The 20,424-nt window shown below is 39.9% G+C and overlaps 1 protein-coding gene and 1 long non-coding RNA gene across 2 annotated transcripts; one reads left to right on the top strand and one right to left on the bottom strand.

Moving 5' to 3' along the window:
* Positions 1-2,962: 2,962 nt before the first annotated feature.
* Positions 2,963-4,774, bottom strand: LOC149718003 (uncharacterized). Its single transcript, XR_016368307.1, has 3 exons — positions 3,944-4,774; positions 3,795-3,875; positions 2,963-3,686 (listed from the first exon to the last, which is right to left on the bottom strand). It is a non-coding gene; the product is annotated as an uncharacterized LOC149718003 (long non-coding RNA).
* Positions 4,775-7,585: 2,811 nt separating this feature from the next.
* Positions 7,586-9,860, top strand: emc (Basic helix-loop-helix domain-containing extra-macrochaetae). The gene is made up of 2 exons (XM_089841819.1): positions 7,586-8,204; positions 8,446-9,860. Exons 1-2 carry the CDS (start codon positions 7,848-7,850, stop codon positions 8,524-8,526), a joined length of 438 nt encoding a protein of 145 aa, XP_089697945.1. The 5' UTR covers positions 7,586-7,847; the 3' UTR covers positions 8,527-9,860.
* Positions 9,861-20,424: the final 10,564 nt, after the last annotated feature.

Below are 20,424 nucleotides of genomic sequence, written 5' to 3'. Positions count from 1 at the left end.
GTTGAAATTTATTATTTTCGTGGACTGCTTTTCAGAGTACTGCACTTGAGTCAAGCGATTTCAAAGTTGAAATTAATAATATTCGAGGACTGCATTTCAGAGTACTGCATTTTAGTCAAGAGATTTCAGTGTTGAAATCAATAGTTTTAGAGGACTGCATTTCAGAGTACTGCGTTTTAGTCAACCGATTTCAGAGTTGAAATTAATAATTTTCGAGGACTGCATTTCAGAGTACTGCACTTTAGTCAACCGATTTCAGAGTTGAAATTAATAATTTTCGAGGACTGCATTTCAGAGTACTGCGTTTTAGTCAAAAGATTTCAGAGTTGAAAATAATCATATTCGAGGACTGCATTTCAGAGTACTGCGTTTTAGTCAAAAGATTTCAGAGTTGAAAATAATAATTTTCGAGGACTGCATTTCAGAGTACTGCACTTTAGTCAAAAGATTTCAGAGTTGAAAATAATAATTTTCGAGGCCTGCATTTCAGAGTACTGCGTTTTAGTCAAGAGATTTCAGAGTTCAAAATAATAATTTTCGAGGACTGCATTTCAGAGTACTGCGTTTTAGTCAAAAGATTTCAGAGTTGAAATTAATAATTTTCGAGGACTGCATTTCAGAGTACTGCACTTTAGTCAACCGATTTCAGAGTTGAAATTAATAATATTCGACGACTGCGTTTCAGAGTACTGCATTTTAGTCAACCGATTTCAGAGTTGAAATTAATAATTTTCGAGGACTGCATTTCAGAGTACTGCATTTTAGTCAAGAGATTTCAGAGTTGAAATTAATAGTTTTAGAGGACTGCATTTCAGAGTACTGCATTTTAGTCAAGAGATTTCAGAGTTGAAATTAATAGTTTTAGAGGACTGCATTTCAGAGTACTGCATTTTTGTCAAGAGATTTCAGAGTTTATATTAAAAGTTTTCGGGGACTGCATTTCAGAGTACTGCGTTTTAGTCAACCGATTTCAGAGTTGAAATTTATTATTTTCGTGGACTGCTTTTCAGAGTACTGCACTTTAGTCAACCGATTTCAAAGTTGAAATTAATAATATTCGAGGACTGCATTTCAGAGTACTGCATTTTAGTCAAGAGATTTCAGAGTTGAAATTAATAGTTTTAGAGGACTGCATTTCAGAGTACTGCATTTTAGTCAATAGATTTCAGAGTTGAAATTTATTATTTTCGTGGACTGCTTTTCAGAGTACTGCACTTGAGTCAAGCGATTTCAAAGTTGAAATTAATAATATTCGAGGACTGCATTTCAGAGTACTGCATTTTAGTCAAGAGATTTCAGAGTTGAAATTAATAGTTTTAGAGGACTGCATTTCAGAGTACTGCGTTTTAGTCAACCGATTTCAGAGTTGAAATTAATAATTTTCGAGGACTGCATTTCAGAGTACTGCACTTTAGTCAACCGATTTCAGAGTTGAAATTAATAATTTTCGAGGACTGCATTTCAGAGTACTGCGTTTTAGTCAAAAGATTTCAGAGTTGAAAATAATAATATTCGAGGACTGCATTTCAGAGTACTGCGTTTTAGTCAAAAGATTTCAGAGTTGAAAATAATAATTTTCGAGGACTGCATTTCAGAGTACTGCACTTTAGTCAAAAGATTTCAGAGTTGAAAATAATAATTTTCGAGGACTGCATTTCAGAGTACTGCGTTTTATTCAAAAGATTTCAGAGTAGTATTTAATAATTTTCGTGGACTGTTTTTCAGAGTACTGCATTTTAGTCAAGAGATTTCAGAGTTGAAATTAATAGTTTTAGAGGACTGCATTTCAGAGTACTGCATTTTAGTCAAGAGATTTCAGAGTTGAAATTAATAGTTTTAGAGGACTGCATTTCAGAGTACTGCATTTTTGTCAAGAGATTTCAGAGTTTATATTAAAAGTTTTCGGGGACTGCATTTCAGAGTACTGCGTTTTAGTCAACCGATTTCAGAGTTGAAATTTATTATTTTCGTGGACTGCTTTTCAGAGTGCTGCACTTTAGTCAACCGATTTCAAAGTTGAAATTAATAATATTCGAGGACTGCATTTCAGAGTACTGCATTTTAGTCAAGAGATTTCAGAGTTGAAATTAATAGTTTTAGAGGACTGCATTTCAGAGTACTGCATTTTAGTCAATAGATTTCAGAGTTGAAATTTATTATTTTCGTGGACTGCTTTTCAGAGTACTGCACTTGAGTCAAGCGATTTCAAAGTTTAAATATATAATATTCGAGGACTGCATTTCAGAGTACTGCATTTTAGTCAAGAGATTTCAGAGTTGAAATTAATAGTTTTAGAGGACTGCATTTCAGAGTACTGCGTTTTAGTCAACCGATTTCAGAGTTGAAATTAATAATTTTCGAGGACTGCATTTCAGAGTACTGCACTTTAGTCAACCGATTTCAGAGTTGAAATTAATAATTTTCGAGGACTGCATTTCAGAGTACTGCGTTTTAGTCAAAAGATTTCAGAGTTGAAAATAATAATATTCGAGGACTGCATTTCAGAGTACTGCGTTTTAGTCAAGAGATTTCAGAGTTCAAAATAATAATTTTCGAGGACTGCATTTCAGAGTACTGCGTGTTATTCAAAAGATTTCAGAGTAGTATTTAATAATTTTCGTGGACTGTTTTTCAGAGTACTGCATTTTAGTCAACCGATTTCAGAGTTGAAATTAATAATTTTCGAGGACTGCATTTCAGAGTACTGCATTTTAGTCAAGAGATTTCAGAGTTGAAATTAATAGTTTTAGAGGACTGCATTTCAGAGTACTGCATTTTAGTCAAGAGATTTCAGAGTTGAAACTCTAATTTTGTTCGACTGTATGTTAGGCAATGAATTATAGTATTGCTTTCTTATATTTGTAAATGTGAACCGAACCTGCATACTATAAATAGTAGGTTTCCTACCGTGGACTGCATTTCAGACATTCAGAGTACCTGCAGATTAGTCGACCCCAGTTATTATATTTAAGTATCGTTTGCGTCCAAACTCAAAACAATTATTCTACAACATAATAATAATGATGATGATGATGATGATAAGAGGAAAATAATTCTAACAACATCCCATATCGGTTCTTTTTAAAATAGAATTTAAGTTAAGGTTTAATTATTTATTGAAAGGTACATTATGCGTAAGAAGAAAAAATCATTTCTTTTGAAAACTCTTGATAATTGTCTCTATGAGAGACAGACAATATTATAGGTTGAATGTTGATTCGTTTATAATCGTTTTGATGTCTTTCGGAGATTAAAAAAAAAATAAGATATCATAGACTGTCATTACCAGTAAGATAACGTAATAAATAAAAATAATAATCACATTTGAGTTAGAGCAAGAAAAAAATGTCGTTAAAACTAATAGAATGGTCACCTTGTAGGCCCCAACTATATACAGTACTTGTGACGCTTAAAGACACCCCAGATCTTTAATTGGCGTTTAAATTACGTGTCAAGTCCAGCGCCACAATTTATATTTAGCTTAAATAGTAAGAAAAGGATAGGTTTTGTACAATCGTAATGTCCCTGGAGGTATTTACGGTTGTATTTTCATGTTGAAGAAGAGCTCTATACTCTCTCTTTCTCTCCATTTACGTTGGTATAACAGGGCAGCTAGTCGGTTCTCAGCGTCAGTGTGGCGCCACTCTGGAATGTACATAGCCCTCTTTACAATCATCTTTACGCTCCTTTAGAGATTCGGATAAAGAGAGAGAGAGAGAGAGAGAGAGAGAGAGAGAGAGAGAGAGAGAGTCCGCGTTAGTTCCTTCGGTTCTCTCGTTGGTGATGATACATACAGGTGGATGTAGGCGTATCCCAAACCTTCTTTCTCTTCCTTTATTCATTTTCAATAGAGATCCAGCGCGTCACACGTGGTTCTGATGGTGGAAATACGTCAGTACACCAAGTGTGTCTTCCATCCCCTTTCCTTAAGTAAATACCTTACCATCTTCTTTCAGGATGAATTCTATTCTTGTGGCGCTCCTGAAGAATATGCCGAGCATTATTTTAAATCGTGGTACTACTCGCTATTCAGTGCAGGTGCGAGTTTCTCAATAGCGAAAGAATTCGCGTTTATTTTCATTGACCGTCAAAGATATCGATTTATTTTTTTGTTCAAGTTATTGTAACTGTCATAGAGTTAAGCAATTGGGGTTGGTGGAAAGCGAGGTAGCCTGGGATATCCAATTAAGTCATATTGTTGTTCTTAACCCTTTGAAGCTATTTGAATCATATCATCTTCCAACCCAAAGTTAATGTTTTATTTATAAATAAGTCAAATTCGGTGTAGCAGAGTCATGGCGTAGTATAAGGCAAATTAGAGCGCTCATCCAAGCGTCCCTTATTTCTAAATTCCTTCTGGATAAAATGGATAGTATAAAAAAAAACATCGGCGACCACGAGTCTACGTCAGGACCAAACAATGCTTCACTTTGCGAGCTATTCTGTGTCGAATAAAAAGGGCAGGCTTAGCAACATTATTCCATCAAAAATATACTTTTCACGCTAGAATAGGGGAACGAATATTGGCCCGGAGGTTTTGGAAAATATTTGGAATAACCCCACTCCCCGTGACCCATCCGTGGCATGGGCATCGTGGTGATGGTGGTTCCATCCTTCTTTTATGGGGAACTCGGTTGGCGCCAGACTGTCGCTTGTCCGGCTGCGTTCGCGTATACCACCGTCATTGAAGGAATGCCCACTAAACACTATACGAGAATTCCAGAAGAAAGGAAAGGGCTACCTACCCTTCCTCTTTCTCTCTCTCTCATCTCTCCTTCCCAACTTCTCACCCTTACAACAAATACAAATCTTCAAGGGAAAGTCTCACGACGGAGATGTTTCTTTAACGTCACTCGTACCTATACTTTAGTGGCGTTCACTCTAAGTGATATTGTAGATTAGACTGTCCGTAGGACGCATCAAAGATTCTGAGTCTAAGATGCCTCTCTAGTTTGCGACGAAGCTCAGTTGAAAATAATAACACTACAGGCTAAAGAGTAAAGACACCGCGTGCTTTTCCCAGTGTGAAACTATCTCTTTAAGTTAAGGATGATACAAAGGAAGAAAATATTGCTCTACATTTTCCGTGAATAGTTAAAAGGTGGTATGGTGGTAGTGGCGATGTATTTATACGCCAAGGGGGTGCCAAAGAATGAATAGTAAAGGAAAAAAAAGAGTGGCAAGGGGAGGTCGAAAGGTTAAGACGTTGAGGCAAGTTTAGGCCAGGCAAGGCGGACCGGGTGCGTCCGCGACAGTCCGGCGCCAGCGTCCGGCTGCGGGAGCCGTCAATCAGAGCGGAGGCATGGCACGGCACTGCATGGCGACCTAAACTCGACTTCAAACGATAACTGGCCGACTTAGTCAGGGATGCCCCATTACAAATCGTCACCTCCCGAGCGTGCAAAACATTTTCACCCCATCCATTCCTCCAGCGAAGCGGGCGGGAGGGGTTTGACCCTGAATGGGACAGGGGTCATCGAAGAACACTTTAGGCGCCAAATATCTCGCCCTCCCTCAAGGTCGATGAAACAAAGGAATTTTATAGATTAACTAGCTAAATCTCTCTCGGTATTTTTATAGCCTTTTTAATTTAAATGCAAATGCAAATTCTTATGGAATAATTATTCAAGACTTGCTAACGACAAGATTGAATCATAAAAGTTATAATTATGCAAAAGACAAAAGTTCCCGCGGCTAGTCTTAGTAAGATATCAAATGATTAAAAATAAATAATACCAAATAATCATTAATATCCCCGCAGTTTATTCTATCGCCGATGAAAACCACCTTGAAACGTGACCAAAAATATTTTCTTTGCCCCAAACAACAACATAAAAACACACCAGACGTTTTCCCATTATATTAAACATTGAAATTAAATTAATGTCAAAACAACTTTTTATATAATATTTGAAATGCGGTCGGTCGCCAAAGTGAAATAGATTAATCTTGGAAGTTATCAAAACCATTGCGCGGCGTATGTCCCAATTTACGAATAGACTCGTGGTGGAATGTTTATATTAGAGTTAGTTCGGGATACCTTCGGGTTAATAGGTTTTTGTTTATAGCAACACACCCTTCCGCAGATGCCAGTCTGTATCTTGTTCAAGATTTTGTTTGTGTACCAATAAAAATAAAAACAGAATGGCGCTCGAGGCCCAGCGCGAATTCGATAATTATTTTGCAAAGGCTCGCGCGCGACAGATGTCTTCAAGAAAAGGGATAAATAAGAGTTCAAGATCCTAAAAGACGGCTAGACCGCAATCAGACTTCTGCGAAATAATCAAATTTAAATAAATTTAAAAAGAAAACAACCCCAACCCAACCAGGCTTTAATATATTATTTTTTTAAAAAAAGGGCAAAATAATAAACAAGATAGCGTCCAGCCTCGGGGGCCCCCAAATACAGACAGAAAATATTAATGGGCGACACTGCACCTTTTCCACACTCATTTATTCAAGCTCCCGTAAGAAAAAAAAATATTCTAATGATTTGAAAGTAATTTTCATCCTCTGATGGGAGAAACCCGTTTCGTACTAGGCAAGCAATAATTTCTTCTCTATGAAGGACGGCTTGGGATAGATAGTAACTGAAGATGTCGTAATCGTTACTCGGATCTAAATATGGGAAGAATAATTGGTCATTAACTAAGAGCGTGCCTGCTTCTCTCTTTCTCTCTCTCTCTCTCTTACTCTCTCTCTCTCTCTCTCTCTCTCTCTCGCTCTCGCTCTCGCTCTCTTTCTTTCTCTCTTTTTTGTAAATACAAATTAAAATTGCGTATAAAAGAAGAAGCTCTTGAAATATTACGTAATTATAGTTTGCTAATGAAGCCCCATTCAGACAATCTTGAAGAAAAATTCCTAAGCCATTTAACGTTGTCAATCTTTCCATTCCCCCCGAAGAACTTGACGCTATCGAATCTAGATGGCGAAAGCTTACAGAGTTCTCTACTACCGTCACCAGTCCTCACTCTACCCTACCCAAGTAGTGATTCGGACTCAGTGACAAAATCGTTTGTACATACATACATACACGCGTTACTAGTCTTTAAAGGCGCCTTCACACGAGATACGTCCCAAAAAAGGAGAATTTGCCCGAGCTTTCGACAAGAAGGGAAGGGGACAATTTTGAGTGGCGAAGGGGACTTCAGGAAGGCATAGTACTAGGGTTCCAGGTGCTGGGTATTTGAGAGCCTTAAATGTACTGGTGTGTATTTGCAATATCGTAATCGGCCATGGAGTAAAGGGAAGGGGGGAGGGTCGGGTTGGTGCGGCTGAAACGGCAACACGTGCGCGCGTGCTTTTCTTCTCCTCTCAATTCTCCTTCGTGTGTGGGAAATTCTCACGGCGCTAAAGCACATGGCGCGTTGGGTGATTGACTCGATATAAGCGGAGAAATCCTGGCAACCCCCGACTCCGCTCCTCGTTCGAAGAGCGCAAGTACCAGCTGGGTTGAGCGGGCGCAGTGCTAGTGCTAATATCTCCAGCTTCCCCCAATTGAGATTCCAACTACTCGAGGCCGACTCCTACTTTCCCGGATCCGAACCCGAAGCCCCGCCTCTTACCGGCCTTGCTTATAAATATCCGCGCCGACTCCGTTTTCGTCATCATTCGAGCTAGATCTTTCCCCGAACGCTTCCGCGACTAACTTATCCGTGTTTTTAGAAAAAGTTCGGGAGAAACATCGCGCCGTCGATTTCGTTAGAAGAATTCTTTCGTCAGTTTCGCTTCGGTCTTGGATTACTTAAGACTACCGCTACCACCACCGCCGTCGTTGTTTTGTTGTGATTACCGTTGAACTTGTGGATTACCAAAATATTTTGGACGACGAACATTTTACCGGAAACATGAAATCTCAACCAAATTCGCATTCGGGAGGAGCCGCCAAGTCTGACTTGCACAAGGTCTCCAAGAACAAGGGGCGCTCCGACGTTACCCAAGAGGAGATGCAAGCCTTGTTGGCTAAACTGAAAGATTTGGTGCCCAATATGCCCAAAAACCGTAAACTCTCCAAGTTGGAAATTATCCAGTACGTCATCGACTACATCGTCGATTTGCAGAACGCCTTGGAAACGCACCCGGCCGCCGCCCGAACCAACGGCGCCGTACCCGTCAGCCCCAACGCCGTCAGTCCCAACAGGCAACCTTTGGGACTTTTATCACCGCCTGGAAATAACTTGGCCAATCCTTGCACCAATTTAGAGGTATTTATCCTTTGAGAAACTATATTATTTCAACATCTTGAATGTTTCGGGGCTCGTTCAAACAAATTCCGAGTAGTTGTAATGGTTAAGGAACTAAACGTCTGAACGGGCCTTAAGTCTTCTCCAAAAAAGCCAAGTTGCTAAAATTAGGATGACCGAAACGTTTTGGATATTTATAAATAAATAAAATGAGTTGAAGAGAACCAGTATTTAACCCAATGTTTGTTTTTAATTAATTTAGCTAAGCCACTTGGAAAAAATGCCAGCGCACTTGGCGGACTTGGTCAACAGTTTAACGCCATCGCGACAAGTACCTTGCTAAAGATACTTATTTGAAGACAAAAAAAAAGAGACTGACTAACTGACTTTAAAAGATAAAACTCGTTTTTTGAGTTTTTGTGATTTCGTGTCGTGTCGAGTGGCGCTCCGCCGCGGGGACAATTTTTGCAAAAACCAAGTAGTTTTACGTAATGAGTCTCCCATCCATGATCCCGACAAGTAGAAGACCGAGATCCGCGCGCATTTTCTTGGTTCGTTCACCCCCAACTCCTCGTAGTCAGACCAAGATGGTTGCCGCCTCGGGTGAAATAAGCAACAATTTTTCAACTGGTTTTTAAAAATCTGAACGAAGCGAGTTGAAAAATATATTTGGAAGAAGAAGAAAATTGCCTCCCATCTAGTCTTCGATCTGCGACGCAAAAAGAAACAAAAATAAAGTAAAGTAATTGCGCATTATGGCCACTGGTCAGCCCAAGTCTTTCCATCATCAAGACAGGCGACGAAGTCTCATTCGAATATTATATAATATTGAAAATTAGCGCTACTTCAATGTTTTCTTTTTTATACAAGAAAAACATAATTAATTCTGAGGATCTCAAGATTTAATAATTAATCATAGTTATTATAAATTAGTACGGGAGAATAACAAAGGGGGAAAAGAAAAATCATTCTCGATATTAAACTAAAAAGTACTGTAAAAATCATATTAATAATATACCTGTGAAGTAGACATAATCTTTTTAAACAAGGCTGCGGGTATAGCTACAAAACTTACCCCATTACCTTCCATTGTTTTCTTACCCTACTTTAACAACCAACCAAGTGGTTCCTTTTACAAAAAAAAATTCGGGTCACAATCATTTACTCATGACGTCATAAATTATATTAAAAATCACGAAAACTACCTGTTTAACAAAGGAGTTGTATATAGTCTTTGTGCCTCTTGCGCCTCAAACGCTATATATTAATACTCTTTTAAAATTAAAATAATTCAAACGAGAAATGATTTTTTCTTTTTAATAATTAAAAGAATGAAGTAAAAATTCTATAATATAAGCGAGTACCACCAACAGGCTGTGATCGTATTATTTGTACAAAAACAAACAAACAAAAATATTCAATTTGTACATAAATATGTCATTTTAGAGTTCTTTAAATTTAAATTTATACGTGACGTTTTCAAAGCGAATTCTTAATTTGTTTTCCTTTGATTAATGTCCGTAATTATTTTGTAAATATTCGCGTAAAAAATCGAAGAGAAACGTCAAACTTTTGTGTTTCTTTTTACTTGTTTATAGTTGTACAGAAAGTTTTGTTTAAAAATGATGACAAAAATATCATTTAAAAATAAAAAGATATATTATGATACGGAGTAAACACCTGACCATTTTTATTCTTACGTCTATTTTAAGCCTATCATCTCGAGCACTTATATATTCTAATTCCAGAATCCACTTGAAAAATATAAGGAAATCAAATCTGAAATTATCTTATTCTTAACCCTTCAATGGTTGATGGAACGCTTAGTGATTAGCCCCTCGGGTACAGCTGTACTTTGAAATATTTTTGGGGAAATTTTGTTACCCCGGTTTCCAGGAAATATACTATATTGCTTGCCTTGCGAAATGGAAAATTTAAAATTATTTCTTAGAAAACGATCTCTCTCTCTCTCTCTCTCTCTCTCTCTTGGGCCGGGACCGGCTGTTAAACGGTTTATACCTATAAGGTGGTAGGTAATAAAAATCTACTATAGGTATAGGGTGTTATGGGTGCGTAGCTCTTTGGCCCTTTTTGACTATCTTCAATGTATTCCTACTCAGGATGTTTTTGGCGGACTTGGCCACGTGCGAGTTTTCTCTCTTACGTTTGCACGTGCATCCGTTGAACTTACGGCCTACCGACGGCTATGGATGGGCCAGATGGTCCACAAAAGGATAGCGCAACGCAACCCCAGCCCCAACCGTGGATACTACGCTAACTGCTGCCTGCAAATGGACGGAGTATAGACTATAGAGCCGAGCTGGGCGCGGCGGATATCGGCTGGGCTTCTACCGTCCTCCATATTCTGTGGCAAGGCCCTAACCCACTGGCTCTCTCTCTCTCAGTCTCCCGAGACGAGTATTTAAAAGATTTTACGGGTTTGGCTTTCCATATCGACCACTTACCCAGTAAGGGACTCGTCGTTCTGAAACCTACCCTGAATTATTGTATACTGAATTTTATTTCGCTCTAACATAACTGGTCCGGTTGGGTTAATGTAGTTAGATGATGACGCTGGTACCAGCTAAGGATTGTTAATTCAATATAATAATTAAAGCCTCTCAAAGTACTTGTATCTCCCAAATGTAACGATTTGCATCGTTGACGCGTCCCACCGAGTGTATGTGGTTTATGAACGTATCTTGGTTGGGGCAGGAGAGAGCAAGAGAGAGAGGGCTATATGCTTAGATTCCGTTCCCATGGATGCTTCCATCGGTGGTGAGTGGAAAACAGGTGGCTAATTCTCTTCTCCGCCGTGTCTGCGGCGTACTATAGCTCTTTCCCTGCTGTTGGCAAATTGAGAACCGTTTCGTTTTTGCGTAACTCCCAGACACACACACTCTCTGACTCTCTCTCTCCTCTAAGCGAAACTCTCTTAGTTATATTTTTCTGGATATTCAATGATTGCGAAATTTGACAAAAGGCGATGGTGTTCCCCCTTACTTATCCGCGGTTTAATTTTGGGGAGCCACGACGTGCTGGATTTAGGTTTAAAGTAAGCGGCCCAATGTGTCCAAACATCTCTTTATGGGATCTCGCGTTTTATTGGACTGGGGTGGAAGATGTTTATGGATATCGTTTCAGGAAATGTTTAAGAGATGGCCGATGCGTCAATTTTTGCAAACTCATCCTGAACTAATGATAATTTTAATCGGGTTGAGTTGAAATTCGATTAAACAGATGTTGTTTTTAACTTCCTATAATTTTGATCAGATATTTATCACAGTTTATTTTAGGCACTTTTTAGGGTTAAAGTTGACCTTTTTCGGTAGAGATATTTAGAGTTATTTACTTCCCTAAATTGGCTCGCATTTTGGTATAGTTTATGTTATAGAACAAAAGGCATAGTACGCGCCAAATATGGATACTGGTAAAGGAAAGGCGTTTTAAACGATCGACTTTTAGGAAAAATAGGATCGGTTTTCAAAACAACGCCCCGCGTCTTTAGGGAGTATCCGCACCGTCTATCCCACCAAAATGATATTATTGTCGAGGGGGTAGTCACTCCGAAAACGTTACCAATACAGAAAGACTTGACTTAATTCCTCTGATGAGTTGAAATACAAGCATGCACCTGACTTGAAGAGTTACTTAATTGCCCCCTTCTGTTTATATACGCTTGAAAAAATATGATTCTATATATACTTAGAAAAATCGTGGGAAAAAATCGTTAAGCTCGTTTCCGCAGAACGAGGAAAACTTTAAGAAGGAGCCATATTGTATTGTACTCTATGAGGAGTTAAGGAGCAATTTAGGAAATTAAGCGGAGACGGCAACGGTCCGGTATTGCGCCTGAAATAATCTCCTTAAATCTCAACGAAGCATTAACGATATTAAATTTAGAAGAAAAAACAGTTGGCAAATTTGTAAGCGTGACGCTTTTTTCTTGAACTTGAAAATAACGTTTCCGTCGGAAATGCTTGTTCCTCGCGCCACCTTTTATTCTTGTAAACGTCGTCTTTTCTTTATAGGAGGGTCCGCCCTGTTTTTCCCAATTATCTGGGTTAAAAGTATCATTGCACTAGTCATTTCTTAACTCGGCTAAATTGGCTTTGGCGATAAAACTCGCAACGCCCGTCCGTCCCAAGTAATCCGATCTTAGAAATGATACTGGAAATTCCCTCTTTTCCAAATACCTTTACCACGAGTGGCTTAGCTATTCGAGGACACGGAGGGCGCATTCCCTTAAGCCTAGGCTTAGTACGTAAACCCAAAAACATTACTAAATAAACCATAAATATTTTTTTTGGAATCAAATGTCAGACGAATAAGACTTCTTTTCAAATTGGATAACGAATTGATATTTTATTATGACACTCTCTGTTTTGTACTTTAAGATTTTCTATTGGCCTTGCATAGAAGCCCCCAAGATTGTCCCACATTTCGTGGCCGCACTCGTTGTGTTACGTCTCGAGTCGTATTTGACACAGTTTCTTCTCTCTCTCTCTTCTAAAATGATGGATGCGAGTGAGAGTTAATTTGCCACCTTTTATATCCTTCTTTATCCTTCTTTATTTCGACGCCGCCGCCTTTATTGTCAGGAGGGGTCAGATCCCGGCGCCCGAAAGAGGCTCCCCCCCACCTCTTACTTAAGTTAAAAAAATTGGCCAAAATAACACAACAACACCTGGATAACACTCCGCAGATCGAGAGCGCGCTAAGAACGAACGAATCCTAAGACGAATCAGCCTGGAGTAGAATTTGAAAGTTTTCCCCGCCATCCCCTCAATCCCAAATTCTTAGAGGCCTAGATGAAGACCCTCTCAAGGAACACACTGATTTTCTGTGTCGTCGAAACGTTGATGATTTCAACGCGATAAGTCATTAAGAAGTTGTACCGATCATTTTTCTATTCCACGTTGATTTGTCCTATAGTTGATACATTCCTAAAGAAGCTCTTTAGGTTTGGCGAGCCACGGTCCTTCTCACATCTGTCGCGGAATCTGTTGCGCTGCGGAGTTGGGTTGAAAGGTGAGCCAGGGTATTCGCGCTCGAGGGGATGGTTGGCCTCGCCCTTGACCACCGAGAAGCTATCCTTACGACAGCTGGACTCGGTGACGTCACCTCCATTAAGCTATAAAGGACGTAGCACGCAGATGGCGCGGACATCCAACCCAACCCAACCCAACTCAACCACCTTAGAATGAAATGAACTTTACTTCCCACCCCCCTTGACATTCTTTCCATAAACAAGTTGTCGCTTGACCCCGTGACCTTAGCATCGACGTGTTAGGGTTATTCCTGATCCTGTTTGATTAGTTCGAAGGGAGTCAAATTGCGAAATGTTTAAAACCTTAAGCATCTGGAACGACCACGCCCCTTCCCGATGAGTCGCGACCCATAAATATCCTACAGCGTTTGACCAACCGTGTGGTGCCATGTTACTGAACCATAGAAGTATAGAAACAGACGGGGAACACGTATTCGCGGGATGGTATCCCAGAGAGCGTCGGGCCCATGGCGCTCTCAGGGGAAAAGGGATTGCTTTGGTTATCGTCGTATGGTCATATCATCTGCCCTTGCCACTTCCCCTCCTCCCCGTTGAATAAATCCTCCTTGATTAGAGGCTGTAGAGGAAGCTTGAAAAGTATCTTAAAGACAGTGCAACCTATGCATGCGCGCGCTCTTGTAAAATAGGAGAAAGGGCGCATCTGGAATTTCTCGGCATGCACATGGACAAGCAGCCAACACGCGGCTAAGGGGGCTCTTTTGCATTATTATATCGTAGCTTAGCTCTAGCATCTGTGTAACTAGAACGAAGCATCACACCATCGTTTAATTCTTTTTTTGCCTACCCCTCTTGTGGTCGGACAAATAAAAAAATAAACGGCCAAGGCTCTCAATATACTAAAGGGGAGGTTGTGTAGAGGAATATTTTAAATTAAACCTATTTTTTCCCTCGTTTTTCAAATTTGGCCTATTTTATGTAGGCTTATCTTTCGTATCCCGTTTTTTAAAATTTCACCTATTTTATGTCTATTTTTTAGGGGGCGTCTTTTCTCAGTTCGCTGGAAAATTTTGCCGAGTCAAGCCGCACGCTAATTGCTGTCGTCTTCAGTGGATATTTCAAATTAACGTCGGAATAAAATTAATTGTAAGTATTATATTTATTTAAGTAACTTAATTAAATTAAGCGGCTCGCGTTTGTTTGAGGTATTTTGTTTCTTATTGAAACGAATTATTTGAAAGATAATTAACGTTTAATGAAAGGTCGGCCACGATGTTGTTAAGCCTTGGCTGGCCGAGGCTTATTTTTATTAAGATCAGTGTTAGGCTAGAGTAGGGTGGTTTCCAACCTCCTCTTAGGAACGTGTTGGTACGCGTTTAAGTGAAGAGATAGGTTCGGCGGCGACTGCTGTCTCGAGGAGTGTTTCTCACGAGATCCATTTGGACAAACTCGAAAACATCTTTTCGCCAAATTTATTCTACCCCCTCCATCTTTATTTTAATAAATACTCATCGCGAACACATGGTCTATTAAAGGCACCCGCTAAAGACCTCCTGAATATTCAAGAAGCTAAACGTTCCCCTCCTTTCTTTTTTTTTTCTCTCTCACTCTCTCCTACTTGGGAACATTTGGGAAAATATTGGAATGTTGTAAGACATTTGAGACTGAAGGAGGGACAATCTGGGCCCATCACAAACTAACTATAGCCATCTCTTGTTTATCCCTCATCTTGGACTAAGAATCTTCGTGAATAATTCATAGGGTTCCATGAATATATACAGGGTTCTCTCGTCAAACAGTGACGCACGCATCTGCGGGTCTATAATGACCGCTGCTACTCTCAAGTCCTATATACAATTATCACTTTAAGTAGTTTCAGTCTCGTTACCTCGATTATTAATTTTCGACATTTTAAATTTCCATTAACTTATTTTTGACTGAGCTGAAAAGGGTAGCGCGTTAAATTTTTTCCAACTAGGGTTTGAAATAAAAAGGAAAAGTGTATGAAACACGTGTCACCGCCCGTATCGCTTTACAAATTGCTTCGGGGTCTTTTCTTCCCCAGTCTCTCTCTCTCATTTCCCACCGTCTTACCAAGCGAGAGTCCTTGATACCGACACTTCAACATTACTTAGGATTAAGTCCCTGGTTCGGGCCTGCCTGCCTGCCCGTTCAAAGGGATAGTCGCTCGTCATACCAGAGCTTGTCCACGTGTGTTCATTAATTAGAAACCAACTTATAACTTAGGTTATTTACTAAACATGGAAGATGGTCATGTTGAACCACCTCAAGGTCACAAATAGGTCAAATTGTTGGGGTTCAAGGTAAATTTTTTTATGTGGGGTATTACGAGAATGGTTTCACCCACTCTGAGCGAACACGATTAAAGACACGTGTCTCTATCACTTTAATCGTCGTTCCATTTCAAGTAGTTCTAATTATTTTGCCATTAACTAATTCTGTTCATTTTTTTGGGTTCGTTTGGCGGACGCGCAGATTGTCGTACAAGCTGTCGTTTGGTTTCCGCGCTAATCATCTTGATCATCTGGAATCTTCCGAAGTATACACTCACGGGTGTCTGTTCCTCCTGACCAAGTTCTTCAAGGTTAAAACAGCACGCACGATGGATCCTAGCTGGGTAAACACACTCTCTTCCCTTCTTCGTCACTTCCGTTCGGAATCCGCACCGGGTAAGCTTTTTTATTTCTTTTTCTTTAAAATTGGCGCAGGTGCGAAATGGTGGTGTGGTGACGTGGCGTGTCCCGCACCACCCAAAGATATTCTTTTATCTTCCCACTTTCTTAAAAGCTGCTGCTACCCTGCCTATTATATCTCCCTCCTTCCCCATCCTCTGAAAATGTAAGGGCATGACACGTGTGCTGTCTGACAAATATCGTAGTTGCAATCGGAATGAAATTGCATTATGCATTCGTGAAAATTAGTTTGTAATTTGGGGAAGATTTAGGTTCATGCGTTTTTTAAGTATTCATGAGGCGGCCTTTTTTTTGGAATAGGCGCGTATCCTATCCTTTGCCAGAATGTTGTCCGCGTCAATGAATGGCTCTAGGAGGAGCTGGAACTACTCGTGTATCTTTTCTAAAAGCTCTCTCGGAATTTTCTTAAGCCTTTGTAGCTTATAGTAGAGGCCAAGTATCTTAGAGTTATAGACCGACCGACGTTGATAATATGGCGTAGTTCCAAAATAACATTTCATTGTTGATTGTTGATTGTTGCGCACCTGTTTTCCCGGAGCTACTCTTTCATTCAAAATATTTTCATTCTGAATTTATTTAAGAGTCTGGTAAATGAGACCCATTGTCTCTAGGCATTTTGACCCGTACTCGTGGTCCATCCATTGTTCAAAGAAATTCTTCTTAGTAATTATACTCGATAGCCTAAAGCGTTTATATATAAATAGTTTTAAAACAATTACTCCGCATCAATGTTCATTAACCTTTATCGCGTATTTTTGGAGTTAGTCACCAGATACGTTGTATGGCCTTCGGCGTCTTTAGTGCACGATCTTTTCATATTTCGGTTGTGTAAGCGGCTATAATATCGACGCCCATACCTCTTGTCATTCGGTTGAGGACCCCGGGCTAGCTGCCCACCCTCAACTATACTCGAGCCCACTTTGTGTTTAACCCTTTTTTTTCGACCCCACGCATTCCTACCTGCTTACGGAGGTTTACCGCCAGATGTTACCTGTATTTTTTCGCGGGTACCCAAATTAAGGAGGCCGCTATGTTGAAAGAAACACGTGAGTGACCTTAGTTTTAGTTTATAGTGTAGGATATGTGTGTGAGCGAGAGCTAGCTAATGCCTTGACAAATAGTAATTCTCTTTACCTAATACGGTCTCCTTCCCTAGACTCTTTCATATTATATCAATATGACCTCCTCTATTCGTATGTTTACTAAACGGGCTTTTCTGGAATTATGTTCTAGGTTTAATTATATTGAGTTTGTTGACAGACTGAAATAGTTCCTCGTCATGGTTTCCTATATGCGTTGCGTTGCGTGGGTGGGTCGAAAGGAAATGAACTAATAATTAAGTCGTACAAATAGGAAACTCGGGCGCGTCCCTGTAGCTCGTGACTCTGACTGTTTTGTTTTTCATTTCCTAAAAGTGTTTTCGGGAAATCCTGATTGGAAAAGGAAAGTTTTATTATCCGATGACGAAGAATATCCTCTTGTTAGATACCGAATATATCCTCTCTTAATTGTTATATCTTCATCTACTAACTTCGACCTAATGTGTAGGAAGCGAGCGATAAATTGAAATGAATTCGGTCATTTCTCTTTCTCTGGCATCTTCCTATATTGGCTCAAGACTGTGTACAGTTGCGCTGGTTAACAAACTGAGTAGGGGGTGCAGGATTCCAAAGCCAGGAGGGAGGGAGGGTGCCAGTCTCACTTCCTTTTTGAAGGCGAAAAATATCTTTTGTTTCATTCACGCGCCTCTGACTCTCTCTCTGCCAATTTGTACTCTATTGTTTTATTGGAGGGAACTCTATTGTAATCTACTGTTGCGTGCTATACGCTCCTACAACGAACGCGTCGAGTCACTTTAGCTCATTATTTTCATGCCCCCATGGTTTCTTTATGCTATTGGGGATGAACTAGTTTTAGGGGTAACAACTCGCGCGCCAGTATACAGGGTGCAATTTGACCTCCACGCTTTTATTTTAGAAACGATGGTTATTTTTGGGGTGATTGATAGATTTCATAATGGCGGTATATATAGTTTTTGTTTTGCCATTCTCACGATTGTTTCGTTTAACGAAGCTTGAAATATTTCCATAATGAGTGATATACTTGGCACTAGAATGTAGACGGTAAAGTTGCCCATAATTTTCCATTTGGGAGTGGACAGCCCACATGATTAAATTTTTCCCATGCTATTACGAGTTAGGCCTAGTGTATGGACAATTATCATATCTGCCTGTATAGTTATAGCGTGTAAGAGTGTAATTTGTTCATCCGGTTTGTTAAATTTGCTCCGGTGGCCGGTATTATCTCTGACCTCTAATTCCTTGTTGAGCAAATGATGATTAAAATTCGGTTCGGACATCGTGGGAACGTACATGTCTGGCGGACACGTCCCATATATGTAAAGGATAGATTTTATCTCTTGTGGCCCCAAATGATCCCTTTTTTTTAAATAAAACCATAACCGGAAAAAGTCATATAGAGCCGTCCGTTCGCGGTCAGTTTTGTCCGTCGTGATATCCTCAATCCATATAGCACCTGCCAAGTATCATACCACGTCCGAGGGATAAATCACCTTGACCATAGAGCCACTGAATTCCTATTTAATATCTAATGACTTTATTAGAGTGACTTATCCCTCGATGGGAGATTTTTTATATCATATCCGAATCGGTTAATGTCAGTTTAATGTCAGAAATGTGAGCGTGTTTCCTCTACAACAATTCCAGTTGCGAACAATATTTGATTTCCCCTCCCCCTGGGTTAGATTTTACTTTTAATTCGACTGGTTCTATTATAAATTATATTGTCGGAGGAAACTGACTGTAGGTTAATAATGACCACGGCGTGACCAGCGGTGGAAGGGTGTTTTTATTTATATTATTGCGGTGATTATATTCGCCGGTATGTGGGCATCGGTCCATGTAGCTCGTGGGAAACTGGTAACTCTTTTGTATGAAGGCTCCCTCCGTCAAAGGATGCGCCACTCGGACGTCACGTTTTTTAGGGTTAATGCTTTCTTCCATTATTATTATTATTATGCCCGAATTCCCGCGGACGTTGCGAATTATTCGCTTATTTTTGTATTCATACCGCGAAGCCTTTGAATTTATTTAGGCGAGAATGCCTGGGAATATTATATATTGAAATCATAGAAATATCCCATAGATATTATTATTGGAAATGTTCGTAATTTTAGAGTTATGAAACCACGACGTACAACAAATAGGCCAAAGTCCTCTGTGTTATTTCTTTTTCTTTCTTTCTGGCGTTCGATTACGTTGGTTTCGATTCGTGACTCGACAAGCGACGCTCGGCTTATAAGGCGTCTCGGAATGCGTCCATATTGTAAGCACGCAGTCGGGATAGATTTCAGACATAATTTGACACGGGAGATTGCTCTCTCCATATTGATATATGGCGCAGTTGCAGGAATCGTGGGAAAGTACTCGAGGTAGTCATTTGATCTTTGTATTGTTTTGCTTCGAGTGCGTGCGCCTATAGAGTATAATTGCGATAAGTGCAATGCGCCGCTTGTCGAAAGTCCACATCACCGTCATGACGCGCCTTGTTTGATCTTTGTTCTTCTTCGTATTTTATCGCTTCATTCCCACACTTTTAGCTTTTCTATACACTTTGCCCGATAAGCAATCATAATTCCAAGAGTGCCATAATCAAAGCAGTCTATGGGTTCAAAGTTCCAACCATGTAGGGTGCAGGTGCGCCCGACAAATCTTATCCCCTAGGTTCGAGGTTCAATTCCTCCTCGACAAATTAATATGCTAAGGACATTCCTCCCGCGTTCCGATTCTTCCGTTCGTTTTGGTATGAGCGGTATAACCAGATTATAACCTGCTGCGCTGTCCTCGTTATGAATTTGTCTATGACATCCTTGTGTCTGAGCGATAAAGATTATAGAGCAAATATTAAAGTGGTGTCAAAATCTGTTAGTTCGTTTCCTTTTTGAGTCAGTCGTAAAACACTCCGTGAGTTTAAATAAGCCTAAACATCCACCGGAAATAGATTTCAAGGAAACAAGCTAGCAAACACTTTTGTTTATTGATGACTTTGCGAGTTTTTGGTTTCCATTCCCGACCGACCACTGTTGTCCTAATTAATCAGAGTTTAATTAAACTATGTTACATAACGCGTAATCTTCCTAAAACACTGAACATCTGAAGACTTTTATTGGAAGAGAATTTGGATGTCAGTGTAACTTTGCAAATGCTTTGTCCCATCGAGGGAGCACTATACCGTTTCGAAACGATCCGTGTCTCTGTGTAATTTTATTGAATCTTCGTTATAAGTTTTACAATGTAAAGTGTAGATATTTTACGCAATATTTCCAAGGGGACGGGGATGCCCCCTCCTTACTCGTTACGCTCAATGAGGGCGCACAATAAGTGTACAAGCGTCCGCACCAAGTGGCGTCGCTCACCCTTCAATGTACGCTCGCGTCATGCCATTGTTTGCCTCGTACTTCGGATCCTCTATTATGGAAGGAGACGGGAGACATAACCAA

The sequence above is a fragment of the Phalangium opilio genome, unplaced genomic scaffold (genome assembly GCF_054372755.1).
Source record: "Phalangium opilio isolate 3A_F unplaced genomic scaffold, DU_Popi_V2 ptg000003l_1, whole genome shotgun sequence".
In the NCBI taxonomy this organism is placed as follows: domain Eukaryota; kingdom Metazoa; phylum Arthropoda; class Arachnida; order Opiliones; family Phalangiidae; genus Phalangium; species Phalangium opilio.
Note: the sequence above shows the minus strand (reverse complement) of the source record. Positions and strands in the feature narration are given on the sequence as shown.